This window comes from Erpetoichthys calabaricus, chromosome 9 (genome assembly GCF_900747795.2).
Source record: "Erpetoichthys calabaricus chromosome 9, fErpCal1.3, whole genome shotgun sequence".
Classification (NCBI taxonomy): Eukaryota; Metazoa; Chordata; class Cladistia; order Polypteriformes; family Polypteridae; genus Erpetoichthys; species Erpetoichthys calabaricus.
This window is the reverse complement of record NC_041402.2, coordinates 79,345,926-79,368,328: the sequence shown is the minus strand read 5'-3', so window position 1 is coordinate 79,368,328 and position 22,403 is coordinate 79,345,926. Positions and strand designations below refer to the sequence as shown.

Genomic DNA, 22,403 nt, shown 5'->3' with positions numbered 1-22,403 from the left:
TTTAGCACACAATTCTGCAGATGCAAACACTACAAGTCAAAATTGTTCACATACTAGTCATAGCCTTAGGACAGATAGATAAAAGGGCCATGGGGCAGTTTAATTGTTTTGGGACAATGGGTCAACCACCACAGGAAAAAAGAGAATACAGGATGACAGGTGGAAGAAGGTGAAGAAGAGTAAGAGCAAGGGGACAAATGGTTTTAAATGAGATATGAAAACACTTGTTAACCATGTCCTTATGCATGAGATGTCGATGGTAGAAGCTGGTCAAAAAGTGCAATCAAACCTGAGCCACTTCAGGGAATCTTCCAAGGGACTGATGCAGTCAGCATTTCCACAATTGACCTCATAACTCCGGTGGAGTTAAAAACCAATGCCTGAAATACTGTATGTACAGGCATGATTTTTTTTGTACCATTAAGTATCTGAGCGTTGTTAAAATATGTATTAAAGTACTGTACAGCCCTATATAGTATAGAAGAAGCTGTACATTTGGCCTCCCTTTTTGTGTACTCTAGCAATGTGTTTCAGAGTAGTCATTTACTGTAGTGTGTGTCATATTTTGTAGAGAATCTTTGAAATAGAAGCAAGACACACTTCTCATGAGCTCATCGTTGTTGATGGCATAGGCTTGAAGCTCATTAAAAGGAAGAGGAAAGGGAGGAAGATAATTGGCCATTGTGAATGTCCCTGGTCAATAAGGGAATGTGACAATGTGTGCCGCTATCAGCCACTGAGGGGTCCTCTACCAACATGCCATCCTTGGTCCATACAACACCATACTTCTACTGGCTTTCCTCAAAGTGTCTCAGAGATCATGTATACCAGCTTGACCAGAACAGCGATGCTATGTTTTCGGACAATGTCAGTTTCCACCAGGCTGCTCTGGTTTGTGACTGGTTCACCAATAATCCCAGATTCAGAAACATATTTCTGCCTGCATATTCTCTTTTCCTAAACCATAGAGAGTAGTATTTTTTAGCATGGCAGCGTAAGGTCTACGACAGAGAATCACACATTTGTGTTAACCTCATCACATCACAGCTGAGACTTGCTAGGGATGGATAAGACATGCAAGAGTTTTTTTCCCCCACTACCTAGCCAGGGCTCATATTGCATGTGATGTTGACAAGATTCTCCAGCCTGACACTTACCAGAGAAGGGATGCTGCAGCTGAATAGAATTTTCTTTAAAGGATAACATTTTTTAGAAAATTTCAACATTTGTTGTTTTTATAGTGTTTGTTATTTATATTTATATATAATATTACTTCCTTAGAAGGCTGGTGTCCTTCAGCATCTGCAAAAAGATGCTGCAGATGTTCAATCAGACGGTTGTGGCGAGCGCCTTCATCTACGCGGTGGTGTGCTGGGGAGGCAGCATAAAGAAAAGGACGCCTCATGCCTGGACAAACTAGTCAGGAAGGCAGGCTCTATTGTAGGCACAGAGCTGGACAGTTTGACATCTGTGACAGAGCGACGGACGCTGAGCAGGCTCCTGTCAAATAAGGTAGAATCCACTGCATCCACTAAACAGTATCATTATCTCCAGACAGAGGAGCAGCATCAGCGACAGACTGCTGTCACTGTCCTGCTCCACTGACAGAATGAGGAGATTGTTCCTCCCCCACACTATGCAACTCTTCGATTCCACCTGGGAAGGGGGGGTAAATGTTAACAGTACAAATGATTATTGACTGTCATACCTGCCTCACACTCTCCACCTTGCATTTTTTAACTTGCACTGCATTTTTATCACTCTTTAATTTAATATTGTTTTTATCAGTATGCTGCTGCTAGAGTATGTGAATTTCCCCTTGGGGATTAATAAAGTATCTATCTATCTATCTATCTATCTATCTATCTATCTATCTATCTATCTATCTATCTATCTATCTATCTATCTATCTATCTATCTATCTATCTATCTATCTAAAGAGTAATGTTACTTTTGTTAACCCCCATTACAGTAACAGGTTTTTACATTAGTTTTTAAATTGATCTCAGCATGTTGTAAAGCTATGTTGTTGTGTATGTGTTTTTGAGGGCTTTTGTGTGATGTTTGGTTTTGATATAACATTAAATGGTATTGAGTAGAGAGTTTGGTTTTGATCTGGAAGTTTGAAGCTTGGAAAGTTGAGTGTGCAGTTATCAAATTGTGTTTAGAGTTTTGAAGAAATGGAGTGTATTTTCAAGAAATGTGTGTAAGCAATTCGAGAAAAACTGCAATCAGCTATCAAAATCCATTACGGGAGATGGATGTCTAAAGCTGAACTCCGTTAGCAGGGGTGTTATTTTTTCTCTTATTTTTTTCATCTCGAGGTATCCTTGTGACGATGCGGGTTCGGCTCCATGCTCCCATCTGCTGTCCGGGAGCCCTTGAACCCTACACCGTCAGTAATGTTACTCATGAGCTAAGCAGTGAGGCAACAACATAGCAAGGGGATGGTACAAAAGTGTCAGGTGCCTTTATTTAAAATCCAACAACAATGTTCAAATAAATAAGTGCAGTGATGCAAAGTCTTAAAATAAATAAATAATCCATAAAACAGATGTACAACGTGGAGGTTAAAAAAACAAATAGAAAAATCTTCTAAAAACAACGAGGTAAAATAGCACAGGAAGTAATCCTTTAAAACAGTTACACAAAGCCTGGTGTCTTCTTTTACCATGACAGCTCCCCTGCTACTCCCATCTTGGCTGCTCAACAGGAGAGTCGCCTACTTGCAGGAACAGCTGCCTTTCACTCTGGTCCAGTAGCCCTCTGGCCCTCTGCCCTTTGGTTATTTTCCCAGCGGCCAAGGCGCTCATGCTGGGGCTAAACCAGCCCAAAGCCTCCTTGACTCCCGCTCCTATCGACGGTCAGTCGACTCTTCTACTGGTCACTCCAGTTCCTAAATCGCTCAGCTGGAGCGACCGCTTCCTTCAGCCCCACTGAGTGTCGGCCAAACACTCCCCTCGTGAGCTCTCCTCCCAGCTGCCTGCTTTCTCTCATGCGAGCCTGCTCTTGCTCGCTCGCTCGCTCTCCTTCTTCCTCACACCGGCTCTCTACACCTGCTTCCTGTCTTCTCTCGCTACCTCCCATTCTCGTCTTTCTTTCCTTTTCTTTTTTAATTTTTTTCTCTCTAGCCGACTCACGCTTCTATATATCAAAAGGGCATGGCAGCTGCAGCAAATTAGCAGCCCCAGGAACAATCACGGATGCGGGCAGTCTCTCACCTGTGCACTTAGGTGAGAAACGCCCACACCGCAGATCGCACTGAGTACTGCTTCAGCCACACAACCACCACGCCCCCTCGCTAAGCCGCGAGCGCGATTATTTATTTTAAAACGGGCCTTTTGAATGGGAGCTGTGGACCCACTATACCACAATCCTGTATTTACTCAACCCGAGGGGGTTCAATTACAGTGTATGCAAACGGCAGGAAAGGGGCTCAGAAAGAAATGGAAAAGAAAGCTAAAGCTTCATCCAAGCCTAGACAGACATCAAGTCCATGCTCAAGGTAAGGCCTTTCACAGACTGACCTGGAACAGACAGGCAAAAGCACAGATTTCCTGGGACCTGGCGCTGCTACATCATCTCCAGCCAAGAGCGAAAGTGGGAACGAATGTGCAAGTGAATCAGGTCACAATAGCTTGGCGATTCCAGAAGATTCACTGAAACTGAAACTGACCTTGCCTTGCATATTGTCATCTAGTCCTTGCAAGCCAGGAACATCGACTTTAACTGGCATTGCCACTTCACCCGCGGAGCACAGAGAATACCGAAACGATCTGTCCGAACTGCAGGTAACGATCACCGCAATGGTCACCGCTCAAGACATAAAGGAGCTCAAGAATGATTTAAAGAAAGATATAAAGAAAGAAATAAATGATATAAGGAAGGAAAAAAGGACATACACAAGACAAATGAGAACCTGCTTCAGGATATCAAAGACCAGGAAAAACATTTAAATAATCACTATGAGGCAACATCTAAAGATACACTAGAAAAAATTGAGGAACAAATACAGGAAAATGTGTTTGAGAATAAACTGAGAGCACTTGGTGCTCAGTTGGAAGAAGTTAAGCAAACATTCACGACTCAAACTGAAATAGCTGAACAACGCATCTACCGCTGATGGAAAAGCAATGGCTGCAAATTCCTAATGCAAAGTACTCTGAGACAGACTTGCTGCACCGGAAGGTGGATGCAAAAGGAATAATATTAGAATCAAAGGTCTCCTTGAGAATTGTGAAAGTCCAAACTCAGTGAACTATTCTCTAAAATAACTGGAGAGGACTTCAGATCAGAGACCGAGATAGCAGCAGCTTACCACATACACAGATCAACAAACTCTAAACCTAGGACTCTTATCGTGCATTTCGAAAAATTACAATTTAAATTACATATAATGTTACTTCTCAGACACAAACAAGAGATCATATTTGAAAATTACCACATTCATGTTTTCCTTGATTTCTCACCCTCAACAGCTGCTAAAGGTGCCGCTTTTTACAACATTAAACAGCGCTTATGGAAAGTCAAGATCAGATACAGCCTCTTGTATCCTGCCAAACTGAAAGTGGACATTCAAGGTAAGCTCTACATTTTTACTTCTATGGAGGAAGCAGATAAAGAGTTAATAAAACTGATCCCGACACTTTTTTAAAAATACGATTGTGAGTTACATCCTGTCATAGTATGGCAAAGAAGATCTCACCAGCTGTTTGATCCACTTGCAATGATACTGGTACCGTAATTATACATCCTTTTCAATTCTCAGCCACTTTTTGTTTATGCTTTAATTACAATTATATGCGTATATGTATGTATGTGTAATTTTTTTTTACGTTATACCCTTGGTTTATTGAATTAGGGCTTACCATGCTTATCCAGGACTATGGTTTAACATTATTCCCTAGGTTCTCTCAAGACTGTTTAAGATTATATTTTATGCTTATAGTATTTGGATGTTATTGTCAATAGATATCTCTATTTTAATCCATATACGCCGCTGCTGGGGGGCTTGTTTTGTTTTGGACATACTCTGTCTCTAGGTATGTCAGAGGACTGGCACTTTGTGAAGTGGGGTCCAGCCTCACATAGGAAGGCAAAATAGGGGGGCAGGGGGCTATGGGGGGAGAGAAAGAGAGCAAGCTATTTCTAATCTATCCTTTTAATCCTTTAATTATAAGTGCCAACGTAACAATGGGCTTCATGGCAATAACTCCTGGGAAAATTGGAAATTAAAGTCAAATCTGTCTTAGACAAGACTACAAAATGACAGCAAAAGTTCAGAAGCAATGTCTCCATGACCGAACAGTTAACTTTGTGAGCTGGAATGTTAAAGGTCTGAATCATGAATTAAAGAGAAAGAAAGTATTCTCTCACTTAACAGGTCTAAAAGCTAAAATAGTATTCTTACAGGAGACCCACTTATTAAGCAAGGATCAGTCTCGGCTAATCAGAGACTGGACTAGCCAAATATTCCTTTCCAGCTTTACAAAGAAAATTAGGTGTGTGGGAATTCTTATACATAGAACAGTCTCACTTGCAGTATCAGATGTACTATCTTTTCCTGAAAGGAGATACATGATTGTCATGGGTAATTTATTTAATTGTAAAGTGATTTTGATAAATGTTTATGCACCCAATGTGGATGATAGGGACTTCATCCAAAATGTATTTGCAACCATTCCCAATGTAGACATTCATAAAATTATAACGGCCGGGGCCTTTAATTGTGTTTTAAGTCCAGACCTAGATAGGTCTCCTGCCACAGGGGTGATGACATCTAACACTGCAAAGACAATTACACAGTTTGTAACTGATCACAACCTATCAGACCCCTGGAGATTTCTAAACCCAAACTCAAGCACATATTCTTTCTACTCACCAGTGCATCATTGCTACTCAAGAATTGATTATTTCTTTGTGGTTAACAATTTCTTGCCTACGATTAAATCTTGTATGTATGATGCTATTGTTGTCTCTGACCACGCCCCATATACTCATTTCGCAGTTGACATCTTAACCCACTTTTATTAGTAGATGAGAACAGTACAGAATTTATATCCAAGTAATTCGATTTTTTTTTAGAGACGATGTTATATACTATTTGAAATTGAAATTGGAAAAAATCAAATTCTCACTGAGAGGATCTGTACAAAACTTCTTCACACCCTGGCAGGATCTAATCAATAACATTTTAGAATAAGCATTTAAATTGAGGAAGCAGATTCTCTCCCCTTTTTTTGTTCTATTTATTTTTATTCAGTTATTAATTTAACTATTTACCTATTTATACTAGTTTAATTTTTTACTACTACTGGCTTAGCTCTCTTTCTTATGGGTGGGGGTTGATTTGTTTCGAACCTAGTTTTGGTAAACTTGACTTGTTTGTATGGAATGTTATTTGATTTTAATAAAATCAATAAAATGCAAAAAAAAAAAAAAAAAAAGTCGTGAGGTAGTCCCTGCGATTTCTACCCACTGGTATTCAGCAACTACATCCATTATATTTGATGTGTCCCCTAACTTAAGTCTTGTAATATATGCCACCAACCTACTTTGAGGAAAATCAACTTCAAAAAATAATTATTTACAATTGAAATGTGCTTCTGAAACAAGCTAGGAAAAAAATACATAGCATATAGATAAAATCTGTATATTGTGCACTCAAAAATGATTACAACTGGTAATGCACAGGCTTTTCTTGTAAGAGGGCAAAGTATTTTCTACCTGACAGTTATATAATGAGCAGAATTTGTGTAATCTGAACAAGCTTATTTACATTTCTGTACTTTCATGTTTATAGAATTCAGATCTAATATTTTCTGTATTTCCATTGTCCTCCTGTATGGAAAGAACGATCTAAAATAAAAATACACTTCCGTTGGTCTTAAAAGGTTGGAAGCAACATAAACAAATACAAATCAACACAGCTGTTGCTGCAAAATATGTACTTGGTGCTAGCAATTAATACATTTTTCAAATTATACAAAAATGGGTTATCATATTAATATATGAGTTTTAATGTCCACCATGTTGTTGAATAGAAAAACAAGTTGTAACACATCTCTCTAAAACATTCAACAATTTACAGTATACTCGGAATGGGTTTCCATGGGCACATTACCTTTTAATTTGTTTCATTTTTAATATTTGAAAATGTCCTTACCTACAGCATAAATAAGCAGTCAAAGCAGAGAAAGAAAATCTATTTTGGCAGATGGTAGGACCATACATTTACAAAGCACGGCAACCTTGCACAAATGCTCAGTGCATCATGAGGAATAATATTATGAAATGTAAATCTAATGATAAGTTATTTACTCACTCTTGGTCATTCATTTGGCTGCGCAAGCGGCTCAAGGCAGAATATTGATTTGACTGGCTTGCCTGCAGTGCCTGGGAGAGCAAACACAGAAAATAACCGAGTTAATACAACAAAAAGAAATATCATGCCTGCTGCAGCACACTGGGCATGCTGCTATTGAGAGTCAAGCAAAAGCATTTTAAATAGTAATGCAAAAAATGATTGCTCATCATGTTGATTTTTCTAAATTGCATATGAAATTTTACCTACCATTTTGCTTACGTATACAAAGAAATCCATAGACAAGTCAATTAACAACTGAAGGCTTTCCATATATCTTTGCGTTTTTGATCAAGGGTCAATATTAATGAGAAGCACACAAATAAAACAGGCTTATTAAAAAATATTTATCATGTATTATACTTACCCTGAGTCTCTCTGTTTCTATCCTCCGCTCATCAACTTCTGTCTTGAGTTTTTTGTTTTCATGCTGTAGACTATTTATCATTTCTGCAAAGTGCCTACAAAAAGTACAAAAGTGATCAAACTGCCATGTGACTGGCCACCATTCTGAATATGAAATATTCAAGCAGATACTTTACAGTATATTTGTGCGTTAATGGGTAATTTACTGAGTTGTTATAATTTGAAAGTTTATTTACTTCACAGTATTATGCAATATTTGAAGGACAGAGTGTATGTTTGGGCTGATGATACGACTATGTGTTTATAAAGCAGAGCAGCCTTAAACCAATACTTTTTTTGAATAGGGACAATGTCTTTCTTATTTGCAGATATTTAAATTTTTCCCATTAAAATGTAATAAATATGGATACACATGATAAAGTGAGAAGACAGCAGACTGACAAAAATGGATTTTATAAAACTTACTCTTTTTCAGTTGTGAGATGAATTAATTGCTTGCTTTGTTCTTTGATTTTGTTTCCCAGTTTTTCATTAGATTCTCTAAAAAAAAGAAGAGAATTTCAAGATCAAAAGTGTAGTTCACATATATTTTGCTATTTTATTAAAGCACTTATTCCAATATAAAGTCACATGCATTGAATCCTGTTAGGGTAGCTCTGGATAAAAGGCAACCTAACCAAAGGCCACTACAGGCAGCACACACACTCATTCCTGCTGGGCCAGTTTAGAGTTACAACCTCTGAAAGTGGGATGAAAACTGGAGCATTTGGAGAAGAATCCATACAGACACAAGGAAAATTTACAAACTCAGTCAAGGGGTATGAATGGCCAGGATTTGAACCTAGAACACTACAGCTGTGAAGCTGTACTACTAGCCACTGCACCACTTGATTTTATTTGACTTTGAGTTTTCATTCATACTTTTTTCTGTCATCTGTTTAATTGAGCTACTGTCAACTTTAGCCAGAAAATGTAGCAATAGAAATGCATGAACTAGGAGTTTGGCTTTATTTTTTTTGTCACATTCATATAAAATAACCATACCAGTGAAGTCAACTGACACAACAGGATCAAATCCTAACCTTTGATTAAATACCTGTACCAAAATTCTAATAATATGTAAGTCTTACTTAAACGCCAGCATTACATGTTGTGAGGTGACGGTTATTGGGTTGGTACCTCCTATGTGAGGAAATGCAATATAAAGTAGATATGCCTCATTGTCATCTTCTGGTGGTCTTTTGTGCACACTGTACTTTACATATAAATATTTTGACAGATTTAATCAAAACTATGTTTGTAGTTAGGGTGAGAAGTTCAGCAATACAACATGAGCTTGGAGAAGAACAGACTGAGAACAGACTGTTGATATGGTTTGGACATGCAGTTAGGATGCAGGTACCATGCACGACCCAGTAGAAGAACAATCAGGATATGCCTTGCAGGAGCTAAAGTACGCCACTAGTGATAGAGAGGCCAGGTCAGTCCAGACTTGCGTGTTGCCTCAGAGAACCTCACCAGGAAAAGCAGAGTGAAAATGATGAAGAGTGATTTTTCATGCCGGGAAAGAGCACCACAGATGCGATGTTTGCTCCGAGTGTCTTGATTGAGAAGTATAGACAAGGCCAGAAGGAGCTGCATTGCATCTTTTGGACTTAGAGAAAGCATGTGACGGGGTGCCTCGAGAGGAGTTGTGGTATTGTATGAGGAACGTCGGGAGTGGCAGAGAAGTATGTAAGAGTTGTACAGGATATGTACGAGGGAAGTGTCACAGTGGTGAGGTCTGCGGTAGGTGTGACGGATGCATTAAAGGTGGAGGTGGGATTACATCAGGGATCAGCTCTGAGCTGTTTCTTATTTGCAATGGTGATGGACAGGTTGAGGAGAGCCTGGAGAGGTGGAGATATGCTCTAGAGAGGACAGGAATGAAGGGCAGTAGGAACAAGATAGACTACATGTGTGTAAATGAGAGGGAGGTCAGTGGAATGGTGAGGATGCAGGGAGTAGAGTTGGCGAAGGTGGATGATTTTAAATACTTGGGATCAACAGTACAGAGTAATGGGGATTGTGGAAGAGAGTGAAAAAGAGAGTGCAGGCAGGGTGGAATGGGTGGAGAAGAGTGTCAGGAGTGATTTGTGACAGACGGGTATCAGCAAGAGTGAAAGGGAAGGTCTACAGGACGGTAGTGAGACCAGCTATGTTATATGGGTTAGAGACGGTGGCACTGACCAGAAAGCAGGAGACAGAGCTGGAGGTGGCAGAGTTAAAGATGCTAAGATTTGCATTGGGTGTGACGAGGATGGATAGCATTAGAAAGGAGTACATTAGAGGGTCAGCTCAGGTTGGGAGACAAAGTCAGAGAGGCGAGATTGCACTGGTTTAGACAAGTGGTCAGGAGAGATGCTGGGTATATTGGGAAAAGGCTGCTAAGAATAGAGCTGCCAGGGAAGAGGAAAAGAGGAAGGCCTAAGAGGAGGTTTGATGATGTGGTGAGAGAGGACATACAGGTGGTGGGTGTAACAGAACAAGATGCAGAGGACAGAAAGATATGGAAAAAGATTATCCATTGTGGCAACCCCTAACAGGAACAGTCGAAAGAAGAAGTAGTTCTGCGCTCGCTGACTCCAGACAGGAGCAGTCATTACTATCACTTTCAGATTTGGTCTGACCACTTACTTTTGTTCTTTTACCCACTGGTTAACGTTGGCAACCACCAGATCACTTTCTCGATAGAGGCGGGAATTATCTGAGCGGGCCTCACTGAGTGACTGACGCAGTGTCTGTACCTGGAAAAGGAGAAAATACTTAAGAAACTGTATATTAGCAGTCATGAAGATCAGATAGATTTGCGTTTTGTGAAAATCAAATAGCATGTAAAGCATTCTGTAGAATGCCTCTTGAAATAGTAGATGATAAATTACAGAAAGAAGAGAAAAATATGCAAGAACAATCACTTCTAAAAAATAATGGATGATTTCAAATGCTTGTGGACATGTAGCCTAGGATGCTCATTTAGATATCATACACTCAAACTGAAGAAGAATATGGAGCAACACATCTTTTGAAATGAAAACTACATACTATATAATATACAAGAATCAAACAAACAGCTGCTGTGGGAGAGGTACAAAGACACAAAAACTTCTGACATTTCAGTGAAATAAGTCACTGATATAAAGTTCCGCTGAGAGGTAAATTAGATCCAAAATACAGAAGATTCAGTTGAATTTGGTTTAATTTTGCATAGTGCTCCTCAAGGATGGCAAGGTCAACAAGCATACAGTATTTACAACTACAATTGATATCATCATACAACATGAATATACATAATCCACACAAATTACATTAAAAAGACAGTAAAAGTGAATAGAGTCCACGAATAACATGACAATATAAACTACATCAATATTTTTGTTGAGACAGGATCAGTTGACAACAGAAGACAGAAAAAACAAAATTTCCAGAGGAATTAACCATACATTCATATATTTTCTAAGCCTTCTTTGTCCATTACTGGGTTTTAGCATATCACAGACTATTCCGGTAATCTCAGTGTAAGGTAGGGACCATTCCTGAATAAGATGTTAGTCCACCTCACAATAGCCGCACACTTACATACCAGCTGGACTTAAGAAAAATTAACCCATCCATCCACTTTTATATCCTGCACCACTACACGTTTCCAGCATAAGTATAAATCTTTCTCTGTTATTCATTTGTGTGTATTTAATATTGATAATGCTTTTCATAACTCCACTCCTTCAGCTTCAGGCTATATGAATTGTGCTCTACATCGTAATGACAAACGAACTTAAAACAAACTGTAAAGGGAAAATTAAAACTTATTGAATGAGCAGAAACCCCTAGAAAACTAAGTTCACAACAACAGATTGATGTAAAGCCAAAAAAATATGTACACAACTAGTTTCATTATTACCAATGCAAAATTACGGGAACGGGATGACCAGTGGTCTCCATTGGGATCAGAGTCTTATTGGTTAAACTATCTTTTTTATAGCTGCTTTTTCCTTCCACATTTGTCATACCTGTTTCATGAATCTACACACACACACACTCTGAGTGTTCTTTTCTTCTTCAAGGGCTAAGGTAAGTGAGGTGACGGGGTGCTGATATTTGTTACCCATTATTACTTTGTGGCAAAATCTGATTATTGTTGATCTTGCTAATGTTTTCTTGTTTGAATTTCAGTCAAAAATTGCTAACAAAAAACTAAGTACTGATTAATTAATGTTAATCCATATTACTAACCGAGAATGCTAAACCGGATGATGGACGCAGGCACATCCGGCAATGGGCCGTAGCTGCAAAAAGACGTACTGCGCAGGCGCAAAAAGAGTCCGCGAGAGTCGGCTGAGGAGCCGAGAAAGACGGACAAAAGAGGGCGAGAGAGGCGGACAAGACCACAGAAAAAAGGAGTGAGCACAGGAAAAATGGAGAAATGAGGCGCAAAGAGCAACGAAAAAAGGAAAAGGCACATAAAAAAGTATTCAAACGCAAGCAGCACAAATCTACATCCTAGATCCACATGACGCAATCTATCAATCAAAGTGCTGCATCGCAACAGGCACGGATTCAAAACGAAACACCTCCCGTCTCAGACATACGTTAATGGCAGCGAAGGCTACAACGGGCTTCTCACACAGCACAGGCAAATCGATTACAGCTCCAAAACAACACGTCCCAAATACTACACATGCAACAACGCGCCTCTCAAACGGCACAAGCAAAACATACACCAGGAAAATTCATTCGGATTAATGAATGTCATTTGCAATCATTGTCATTCAGTTCACTTCCCTGAAGAAACAACTGGCAATACAAGTAATACATTTACACGTTGTTGTCAAAAGGGTCAAATTAGACTGCCTTCTTTACATTCATATACTGAATATCTACAGAAGCTTCTAACTGACGATGTACCTGAAAGTGAAATCTTTATCAACTGCATTAGATCCTACAAATCGGTATCCACTATGAACATTAACGGTGGCACTGTACGTAACATCCGTCTTGAAAAAATGTTGTTTATTGATGAATGTTCAATGACATGAAGTCACTTACTCAACACCATTCATAAACTTCTACAAACGTTTATGAATAATAATATTCGATTTGGAGGAAAGGTACTTTTATGAGGAGGAGATTTTAGACAGTGGTTAGCTATTCTTCCAGATGCCATGCACTCAGCTATTGTTCAGTGCACCTTAAAATACGCAGACAATTGGCATTGCTTTCAAAAGATACAGTTAGTAAAAAAGATACGATGTCCAGAACCAGATCATAACAATTGCTTATTACAACTGAGAGATGGTGCACTCACCAATACAGATGGACTTCAGCCACATATTATTACAATTCCTCAAGCCTTTATCTGCGACGACTTAGTTACAGAGACATTTGGAACAGCAATCTCATTAGACCAAATGCCCCTTTTAACACAACGCACTATATTATGTCCAAAAAATATTAATGTGGAAAACATTAATACTCAAGTCATTCCATTACTTCCTGTAGAGACACAACTCTTTCTAAACTCTGACAAACTTGACTCTGATCACAACAATAACCATCTTAAATGACCTTACAAGTTCTGAGCTGGAATTACCTTTTACACTTAAACGGCGTGTACAAAGACATTTTCAAATAAACCTTTACACTGTGCCACACACTTTATTGTTTGCTTTCTATTTGCATCATCTACACCGTCACACTATTCTATATCTCATTCATACATCACGCTCTTTGTCATTCCCAACACCAGGGGTTGGCGAGCGAAGCGAGCAGGGGGCGGAGCCCCCTAGTATTTATCTAAATGACTGAGGGATCCTGGCACACTGGCCTAACCCCTCAGAAATCACACAAAGGTATTATTCATTTTGACTCAAGATGCCAAGCTTTTAAAAACCTTAATGTTGGTTCAGATTCAAATCATGGATTAAGGCATAATGGGGAGTGTTATGCTTACTGTAGTTTTTATTTTTTTGATGTTACATTTGTATAAGGTATACTACCATATAAACTCGCGGATAAGTTCTCCCACGGATAAGTCAGGGCTTGATTTTACCATGTAGTTTGTGGTATTTTATAATGTTAGTCGTATAGGTTGAATACGGAAAACTCACGCTATTGGTAAAAGAGATTATAATATGCTAACGCTCACCTGAGAGAGTAGCCACGGAGCACACTGCCTTTTTTTCCTATGCATTGTGCCTACGTGACCACCCAGTAATACCCGAACTATTCCGAAGCGATGTTTGCACTGTTTTGTGTTTTTTGTATCTCACACCCTCATACACCTTTATTGTAAGAGCATCCCTCATCTATGATGGACCGTTTGATCAGAAAAAAATATGAATCTGGTTTTAAGTTAAAAGTCAATGAAGTGGCGAAAGAAATTGGTAACTGCACTGCTGCAACAAAATTTGATATGTCTGGGAGACTGATGTGAGATTGGAGGAGGCAAAAAGATGTTAAAAAAAAAAAAAATGTAAGTGTCACATTTGTGAACAGGCATACAAGTCAGGGTCTGACTTTATGATCGATTTTTTGGGTTTCAAGACCCGACTTATACGGGAGTATATATGGTATATACAATTTCCATAAAAAAAAGTGTGCTAATTTCTGAAGTTAGGTTAAGTGAGTGGGTAAATCACTGTCCCTTCTTTTCTAATCTGTGGGAGGACTCTGCGAAACCTACAAGACTAAAATCACTCAAAGTGTTGAAATAGCATCTAGACTGGCAGCACTCATTAAAAAATGAGTGTTTTTAATTACTCATTGCACTCATTACAAAATTCTAAAAATACAATCCCGTTATTGTAAAAGAACAATTGTGAAATAAGACAGTCTGGGATGCCCAGTCAAGAACACTTTGACCTCCTGTCATTAGAAATTGGCAAGGCTTCAATCTATTTTCTCCTTTCTAATGACCCATCACTCTTCAGCATTTCTCCATCTGTCCATCTCATTACCTGTTGGTCCTTTACAAAGCCAAACCCTATCCTGATAGTAATGAATGGAAGGTTAGAACCAATGCTAGACAAGATGGTAGTCCATCGCAGGGCACACACATACACATTTAACTTACTCGCCAAATTTAGAAAAATAAATAATGAAAAAAGGCTGTCTCAATCAAAAACACACTTTTACTGATGAAGACACACAGCATCAGAGCAAACAATCAAACAGTGCACTCTACCTCATCAGTCGCTGAGATGTACTTCTGCTTCATTTCATGCAGCTCTGTCTGCAAGGCTTCACTCTGCAAGAAAAACACAGAATGCCGGTCGATAAGTCTTGAACTGCTGACTTCTTCAGGCAGCATACAGATGTGATTAAAATGACAAATAACAATAGTACATTTATATTTTGGTGTGTGGAGTGGACGTCCAGAGAGGTTAAATATTTAACCCATATAACAGTATTGTTAGACCGCATACTGTGCCCAGCTTTGGTCACTGGCGGCTAAGGAGTTAAACTGTAGATGACAGGATTGCTGATCAAATTTTTACCACTGAGTGATCCTGAACAAGTCACTAAGCCTGTCTGCACACATGTTTTGAATAAACAACAAGAGAACAAGTGAAATATGTAAGTGGAATTTGTATGTCACTTTTTCTAAACCATGTGCAAAATCACATTAAACAAAAAAGCTAGGCTGTTTCCACGTATAAAATCATACAGAACAACTGAAACAGTTCAGCAAAAGTCAAAGCGTAAAAGAACACCTGATGATCGTACTTCATATTATGAAAGAAGTCGATGTCAAGTACGACTATAATACAAATTGATGAGTAGAGACAGAGGACCACATTTTAAAGGAAACACATCCTCACATCATAGAACTGCAATCTGTTACCTAGCAATGCCACTGTAATTAGCACCTTGGGGACCTTCACACAGCAAGTCAAATATTTTGAAAATATCAAGTAAACAGGAATCACCCAGCTGCACTGGCCTTCTCATCAAATTCTCTCTATATTTGAATGTTAATATGATGGCCTTCTTGAGCTTTACTTTGTCAAGAATGTCTGACAGAAGACGGCGTGCGAGTCTGTACTGCAATACTTCACAATTAATAAAAAAAAAAAAATCTGTACAAGCATAATGGATTGTGATCCTGTTCAAAGGTGTAGTGATGCCCCTCCACCTTGTCACTTTAAATTACAGACACACACACACACATAAATGAAAGGAAGCCATTTTCTCCATATTACACATCTTTGCCCCCAAATGGTTGTCTGGAGTTCCTCTCTTGTTAACATAGTGTAGCAAGCTCTCTCACACCTGCAGTGCAGAATCATGTTTCTTTAATCTCTTTCCATTTATTATCTCCTTGCAATAAAGCTTTATTTTTCAGTAATTTTCACAATGTCCTATCTTCTTTAGTCTGCAGGGCCGCGGAGTCTCTGAAGCACATCAAACAGTCAATTCTCCCATTTTGTATCAGCACCGCCACACTGGGTTGTTATATCTCACAAATTCTGACAACATCATTCATCATTGCAGTATTGTGCAAATGATTTTCTGTAACATTTGCCATTTTTTGTACCTCCTTAATACAGGCCTGGTATTTCTCCTTTAGAGATGCCAACTCCAATTTCAGATGAACTGTTTCACTTTCTCTCTTTTGCAAGGTTTCAAGCTGCTCCTGACCCCATTGCTGGGAGAGTGCAAGCTGGGAACTGAGCTCAGACAACCTGCTTTCGTACATTCGGACCTGAAGAAGACAGCACACAACAACTTAGGTAGGATGACAACACAAAATAAGCATAAACCTGAAATGAGAAGTATGTACCTTAACAACTTCAAAAATCCATCAAAATGAGATCATAGACATCTTTCATAATAATATACAGGGCCAAAGAGGTAGCAGCAGATACAGAGACAAACCGTGACACAATATGATGCAAAATAAACAATTGGATAAATAATATTAATTACTTAAGACAGTGGTTAGGTTACTTAAAAAACAAACTTCATGTTTTTAGCCCAATATAGACCACAGATATTGATTTGAGGTCATACTATACAAAAGGATCTAGAACAAAAATCTATGATACCAGGTTTCCTCAAAGGTATGTTTATTGGCGGCCAAAATGTTTGATCCATGTGTAAATTCACTGTTCGGCTATTTTTATTTATGAGACCTTGTTGTGGAGGAACATAGTTTTGTATCTAAGTGCAGTGCACATGGATTTTGCTTAAAAAAATATTATCAATATGCAGTTCCCCTTCACTTTCTGCACACTTTATTGTGTTGTAGATTTTATTTTAAATGGATACATTTAACCTGACTGACTACATTTAACATTTTTGCAATTCAATAAACAGTCAATAACCCATAATGGCAAAATGAAAAACTGAAATGCCTCATTCATGTACATACTCAGTTCCTTAATTCAGTACTCTGTAGAAGCCCCTTAAGGCAGCAATTACAACTTTGAGCAATTATCATGTTTCACCGTAGGGGTGGTATTAAGCAGGAGATAAGCCCAGAGTTCAATTTTTGCCTTTACAAGACCAGAGGATCTTTTTCCTCAAGCACTCAGAGTCATTTAAATAGCATTATATTCCTTTTACTTAAGAGTGGCTTCTGTCTAGCGATTGATAGTGAGTTGCTGAGATGGTCATCCTTTCATCTCAGCAGAAGACTTCCAAAGCTCTGTTAGAGTGATCTCAGTCATACTTCCCTGACCATGGCCCTTCTTGCCTGGTTGATCAGTTTGGCTGAACACTCACAGATTTGGAAAGAGTTTTAGATAGATAGATAGTTTTTATACCCTTGCCCTGATTTATGTCTTAACTGCAATGTTATCATAGTGGTCTACAAAGACTTCCTTAAACTTCATGGCTTGGTTTTTGTCCTGACATGCAGTGTGAAATGTGTCATCTTCTATGTGTGTGTGTGTGTGCCTTTCTAAACGATGTCCAATCAATTCACTTTTCCACCGGTGGACTCCAATCAAGTTCTAAACACATCTCAAGGAAAATTCAAGCAAACTGGACACGCCTGAGCATAATTTGGAGTGCCACAGCAAAGGGGTCTGAATAATTATATAAATGAGAAATTTCAGATTCTGATTTTTAATAAATTTGCAAACCTTTCTGAAGATGTTTTCACATTCTCATTATGGGTTATTGAGTGCAGCATGATGGGCAAAAATGGCAAAATCTACAATACAATAAAGTGTGCGTAAAGTGAAGGGGTCTAAATACCTTCTGAATTCACTGTATTTGTATAATAAAGTGATTGCAACCAACTGCTCAGCTTATTAATATGAGTTGATATAGATTACACTTGATAAGAACTATTACCATAAGGTAATTTTAATAGCTAAAGTCTGATGGTGACATCTGACATTTTTAGCTCAAATTCTATTAAAATGTGGAACAAAATGCGAATGATTAAGCTGTTGACTGTTGATGAAGAGTATGTTCTGTTACTGTTACTGAGAGTGCGTTTGTGGGCCCTCTAACGACAGAGAATACCCAGTGCTGCCAAGATGGGCTTTATCCATGAATCACATGAAGATGATCTGAGAACGTTGTAAGATACTAGAATGATATAATATACATGAAAGAGATGAAGAAAAATAAAAAAGGATCTGTAATACAGCAACAGCTTATGAAATGTATGTTGTATATCAATTAGGTTTGACGTGACCTCTGTCTTGTAGCAATTCTTGTCTCACATGGTGTCTTATGGTACAGCAGAGAACTTTACACCACAAGACTGGTGGCTCATTCTTCATCACTTTGGCATATTGTTCATATAGTATAAGGGTGACCTGTTAATTTCCAGGCTGAACAGTGTTGACACTTGACAATCACAGGCTGAGTAAGGGGTGTTGGAAGAGTCAAGAGGTCTGAAACTTCTGATATGTGAAGAAGAGTTTGTAGTTTATTTACAGTAAAATCCCTGTATCCCATTATACTATAATCTCTCAGGATCATGGTAATTTGGTTTTATATTACTGTATCTTTTAGTGTTCCTAAACATTGAATATGAACTTGCATCTCAACCCTAATAAAGAAAACAAAATTTTTCATTAGTTTTTTCCTTCAGTATTCCTTATTTATAAGAGTACAGCAATATGTAATGTTAGCCATTTGCTTTGAACCAAAAGCATAGTCAGTGAAATGCAGGCAGACTTTAATGAAGGGTGTCCAACCCATGGAAACTGCATGACTCAGAGCACACAGATTATGAAAGGCTTTATCTGTTTATTTAGCTCTCATTTTTTTACACAGGAAAGCCAGATGGAAAGGGCTGCAATTGAGATTTCTTTTTAATAAAATAAAAACCTGCGTTGGATATTGTGCTTCTAATTAAAACAATGCAGTAACACTCCCATTAGAACTGTCTATAACGTCTACAGACATTTTAATCTATCATTTTTTTATTTCAACGTTCATTCTTGTTTACTATTATTTGACATAAATCAAAATGCAGTTGCCACTTTCAAATGATTATTAAAAAAAATTACTTGCAGATTTATGTGACAGTAAACTTTACCTCATCGTTTGAATGTTGATTCTTGCTGTGAGCTCTTTTAATCTCCTCTTTAAGAAGGAAAATATGCTCCCCATATCCTGTGTTTTCCTTCAGGAGTTGTGAATGGCGTTGTTGAAAATGCCCAAGTTCATTCTGCAGATTGGCCACCTCATAATTCCTCTCGTTTAACTAAAGGTTCAAATAAGCATTTCAGTAAATGAAAACAATGCAACACATACCCACAGTTCATCCATTTATTTCCTGAACCAGCGTTTTGTTACTGGTCACTAGAAACCAAAGTCTAGGTTGCAGGCTCAGGGGTCAGGCAGAAACCGAACTAGGATGGGCCAGTTATCCAGTGCAGAGTACACTCAAACCTGTAGTAACTTGTACCAGGCCAACTAAGATTTGCCAATTAATGTAAAATGAAGACTTTTAGCTTGTGGGAGGAAAAAGGGCTACCTGCCAAAAACCAAGTAAAATAATCACTCTCATGTTTCAGAGGCAGTAGTGCAAAAGTTACGCCACTCAGTATCTCTTAATGAAAAACTGCCAAAAAGACAAAAAAAATGATACTAGTCAGCTACATTTACCCAGACTGTTATGTGCAGGCTGAGTAGAACAGGCATCTGGCAGCGGCACAAACATAACTGTATCTGGCATGTACTGCTGTAAGTCAGTTGGCATATCAAACATTACAGAACATATTTCTGACTAAGAAGTGCAAAAGGCTGCAAACTTCTCTTGTGTCATATTTCAAAATAAGAATAATCCTATTTCAGAATTCATGTGTATAGCTCCAGGGGGTAATATCTGGAAATCAACATGACCCATTTTTACTCTTCAGCATGCAGAAATGCTAGTATTGTTTTGAAAATGAAAAAAGAAAAATGAACCTCAAGCCATTGCTAGAACCTGCCTAATTTGTCATTGGTTATACACACATTTGTATATAAATAAATGATCAGCTTCTATTGTTTCATTAATTTCCATCATAAAACAGGTTTATGGCATCACTTTATTCTGCTGACTTTAGAAGCTTTATAGAAGACAGGTAAATCCTTGGTGTATAGCTCAGATGAGATGGTGGTGGAGTGTGTTGCACAGCATTACATGCATGAAAGTTCTCAGCTCATCAGAAATGAACACTAGATGGCGTACATGTCCTTTTATTTTATTAGCGGAGGCTCCCCTGGGAGTTTTCAAAATGTTGTATGTATTTGTATTGACTTTTCTATTTGAAATAGTATATAGTTTACTATTACTATTACTGTTTGCAGATAAAGTTAGTAAAATTAGCAAATATTTCATTGTTTCATGGATTTTAATTTTTTAGTGTCAATAGTTTCTAATTTGCTGCTACAGCAGTCAAAGCATGATTTAGAAATAGGCACTGCAGCAAATGGTCAAACTATACTGATCACTATATTTTGTATAAATAGAAAATGATGTAAGTACCTTCACAAAAGAAGAGAAACAGATGTTCCTATAGCTAGTACAGCAGCTAGACTTTCTTGGTACTACACTGCATCACAAAACAGCTGCCAGTCTATTTGCTGGCACTCACCCACTTCGGGTATCCACATGAGCAAAGTTCAAATTCTAAGCTTCTTATTATGTAAAATATTGAACCAAATATTTTAAAGTTCTCAAAATATATATTATATAATCTGAGTCCTGTCATTCTGGCAGTAACACTCTATTGTGCATATTCACTGTTACGTTTTGCGATGCACCATGTTTTAGAATGTATTTTATAATGCATGTAGTAATAAAATGCATTATTTTTTCATTTCAGCAGATGGTACATCACCAACATTAGCAATGTTGATTAAAATATTAATAACTTAATGAAGAAAATTTCAAAAAGAAAAACAAAATACAGGAAATTAAGTCATAAAGAGAGTGTTTATTTCAAGTGCATTAACCATTCTAGTGATCTGATCAATGAGAGAATGAGAACAGGAATTTGTCTGTAAATAAATAATAAATTCCATTAAAGAGGGCATGCTGGTCTCTGAGGACCCCCTGGGCCATACCACCAACTACTTCTCTCTGTGAGACAATGAATGGGTGCTAATCTGACTAGTACTTTCTCTGTCAGCCTTGTTTTATTTCCTATATATTTTTTATATTTAAATTTTCCTTTATTAGGTTATAGTGTTGGTTGTATACACCATTTGTTGGAATGAAAAGTGCAATGCATTTTATTAGGACATGTGACAAACGCTTTGGAACGGACGTGTTGAGAGTAACATGCTGGAGTGAGCATGTCATGAGTGACATCATAGTATCAGCACAGGCATTTTTAGCAGATAAAACCTTTATGGTGGCTACTTTCCAGTGGGAGCTCCTACTAAATTATACTCAGCCATCTTCCCTTAATGTATTTCAAGAAGCTTCAAGAGATGTTCCACTTACACAGCCATGGGAGATGAAGGGTAAAGCACTACTTTGTGTGTTTTGCAAAGATTGACAGTTATTTTGAACATGTCAGATGAACAGTCCAATAGTGTCACAAAGGGGCAGGTCATTCTGTCATGTGCACAATGTTGCCCTCTTAGTTTCTTTTAGGTGTGTTGCACTGCTTGTTTTTTCTTTTTATCTTTTCACTATAAATATAATGTTAAAATACCAACAGAAAAAACAGACAAATATATGCCACATCATCATCATCAGTCAGTAACAATTTTCTGGGTTTACCCAGCTTAGCCAGTTATATACCTGGACCTTTATCATTTGTTGTCCACAGCAGAAAGCATCAATCTTTTTGACATTCCACATTTCCATCTAATCATTTTTGTCTTTGTCCATTCCACCTTTTCTTCATGTTTCTCTTTTATCAGACATGTCTCACTCCTACATTTTTCTAATATATACTTTATAAATGTTAATATTTTCAAATAATAATAAAACTCTCAAACAGTCAAAAGGCATTTTCTTTTATTAGTCCCAGATTCCACTGTCTTAGGTGACCTGTGCTTTTCAGCAGGTCCTGTCACAGGCATCAATGAAAACTACTGTAGAATAACATGAATGCATGTTTTATATTGGGCCTTTAGAAGTACAGAGCTATGATGCATTGGTGTCTCCATTGTTTTACATTTATTTTGGGCCTTTTTATAGTGAACAGCATCAAACAATATTTTACGCAAC

At 38.0% G+C, this 22,403-nt stretch overlaps 1 protein-coding gene across 2 annotated transcripts in view; it reads right to left on the bottom strand.

Annotated features, from left to right (window-relative positions):
• LOC114657851 (polyamine-modulated factor 1-binding protein 1) overlaps positions 1–22,403 on the bottom strand; it is a 417,512-nt gene that overhangs the window by 16,853 nt on the left and 378,256 nt on the right. For both annotated transcript variants that reach the window (XM_028809793.2, XM_051932060.1), the window contains exons 36-42: positions 19,269–19,436; positions 16,302–16,469; positions 14,949–15,011; positions 10,406–10,515; positions 8,195–8,269; positions 7,731–7,824; positions 7,325–7,395 (exon numbers count right to left, since the gene is read on the bottom strand). In XM_028809793.2, the coding sequence (XP_028665626.1) occupies positions 7,325–7,395; positions 7,731–7,824; positions 8,195–8,269; positions 10,406–10,515; positions 14,949–15,011; positions 16,302–16,469; positions 19,269–19,436 (749 nt within the window). The remainder of the gene's footprint in view (positions 1–7,324; positions 7,396–7,730; positions 7,825–8,194; positions 8,270–10,405; positions 10,516–14,948; positions 15,012–16,301; positions 16,470–19,268; positions 19,437–22,403) is intronic.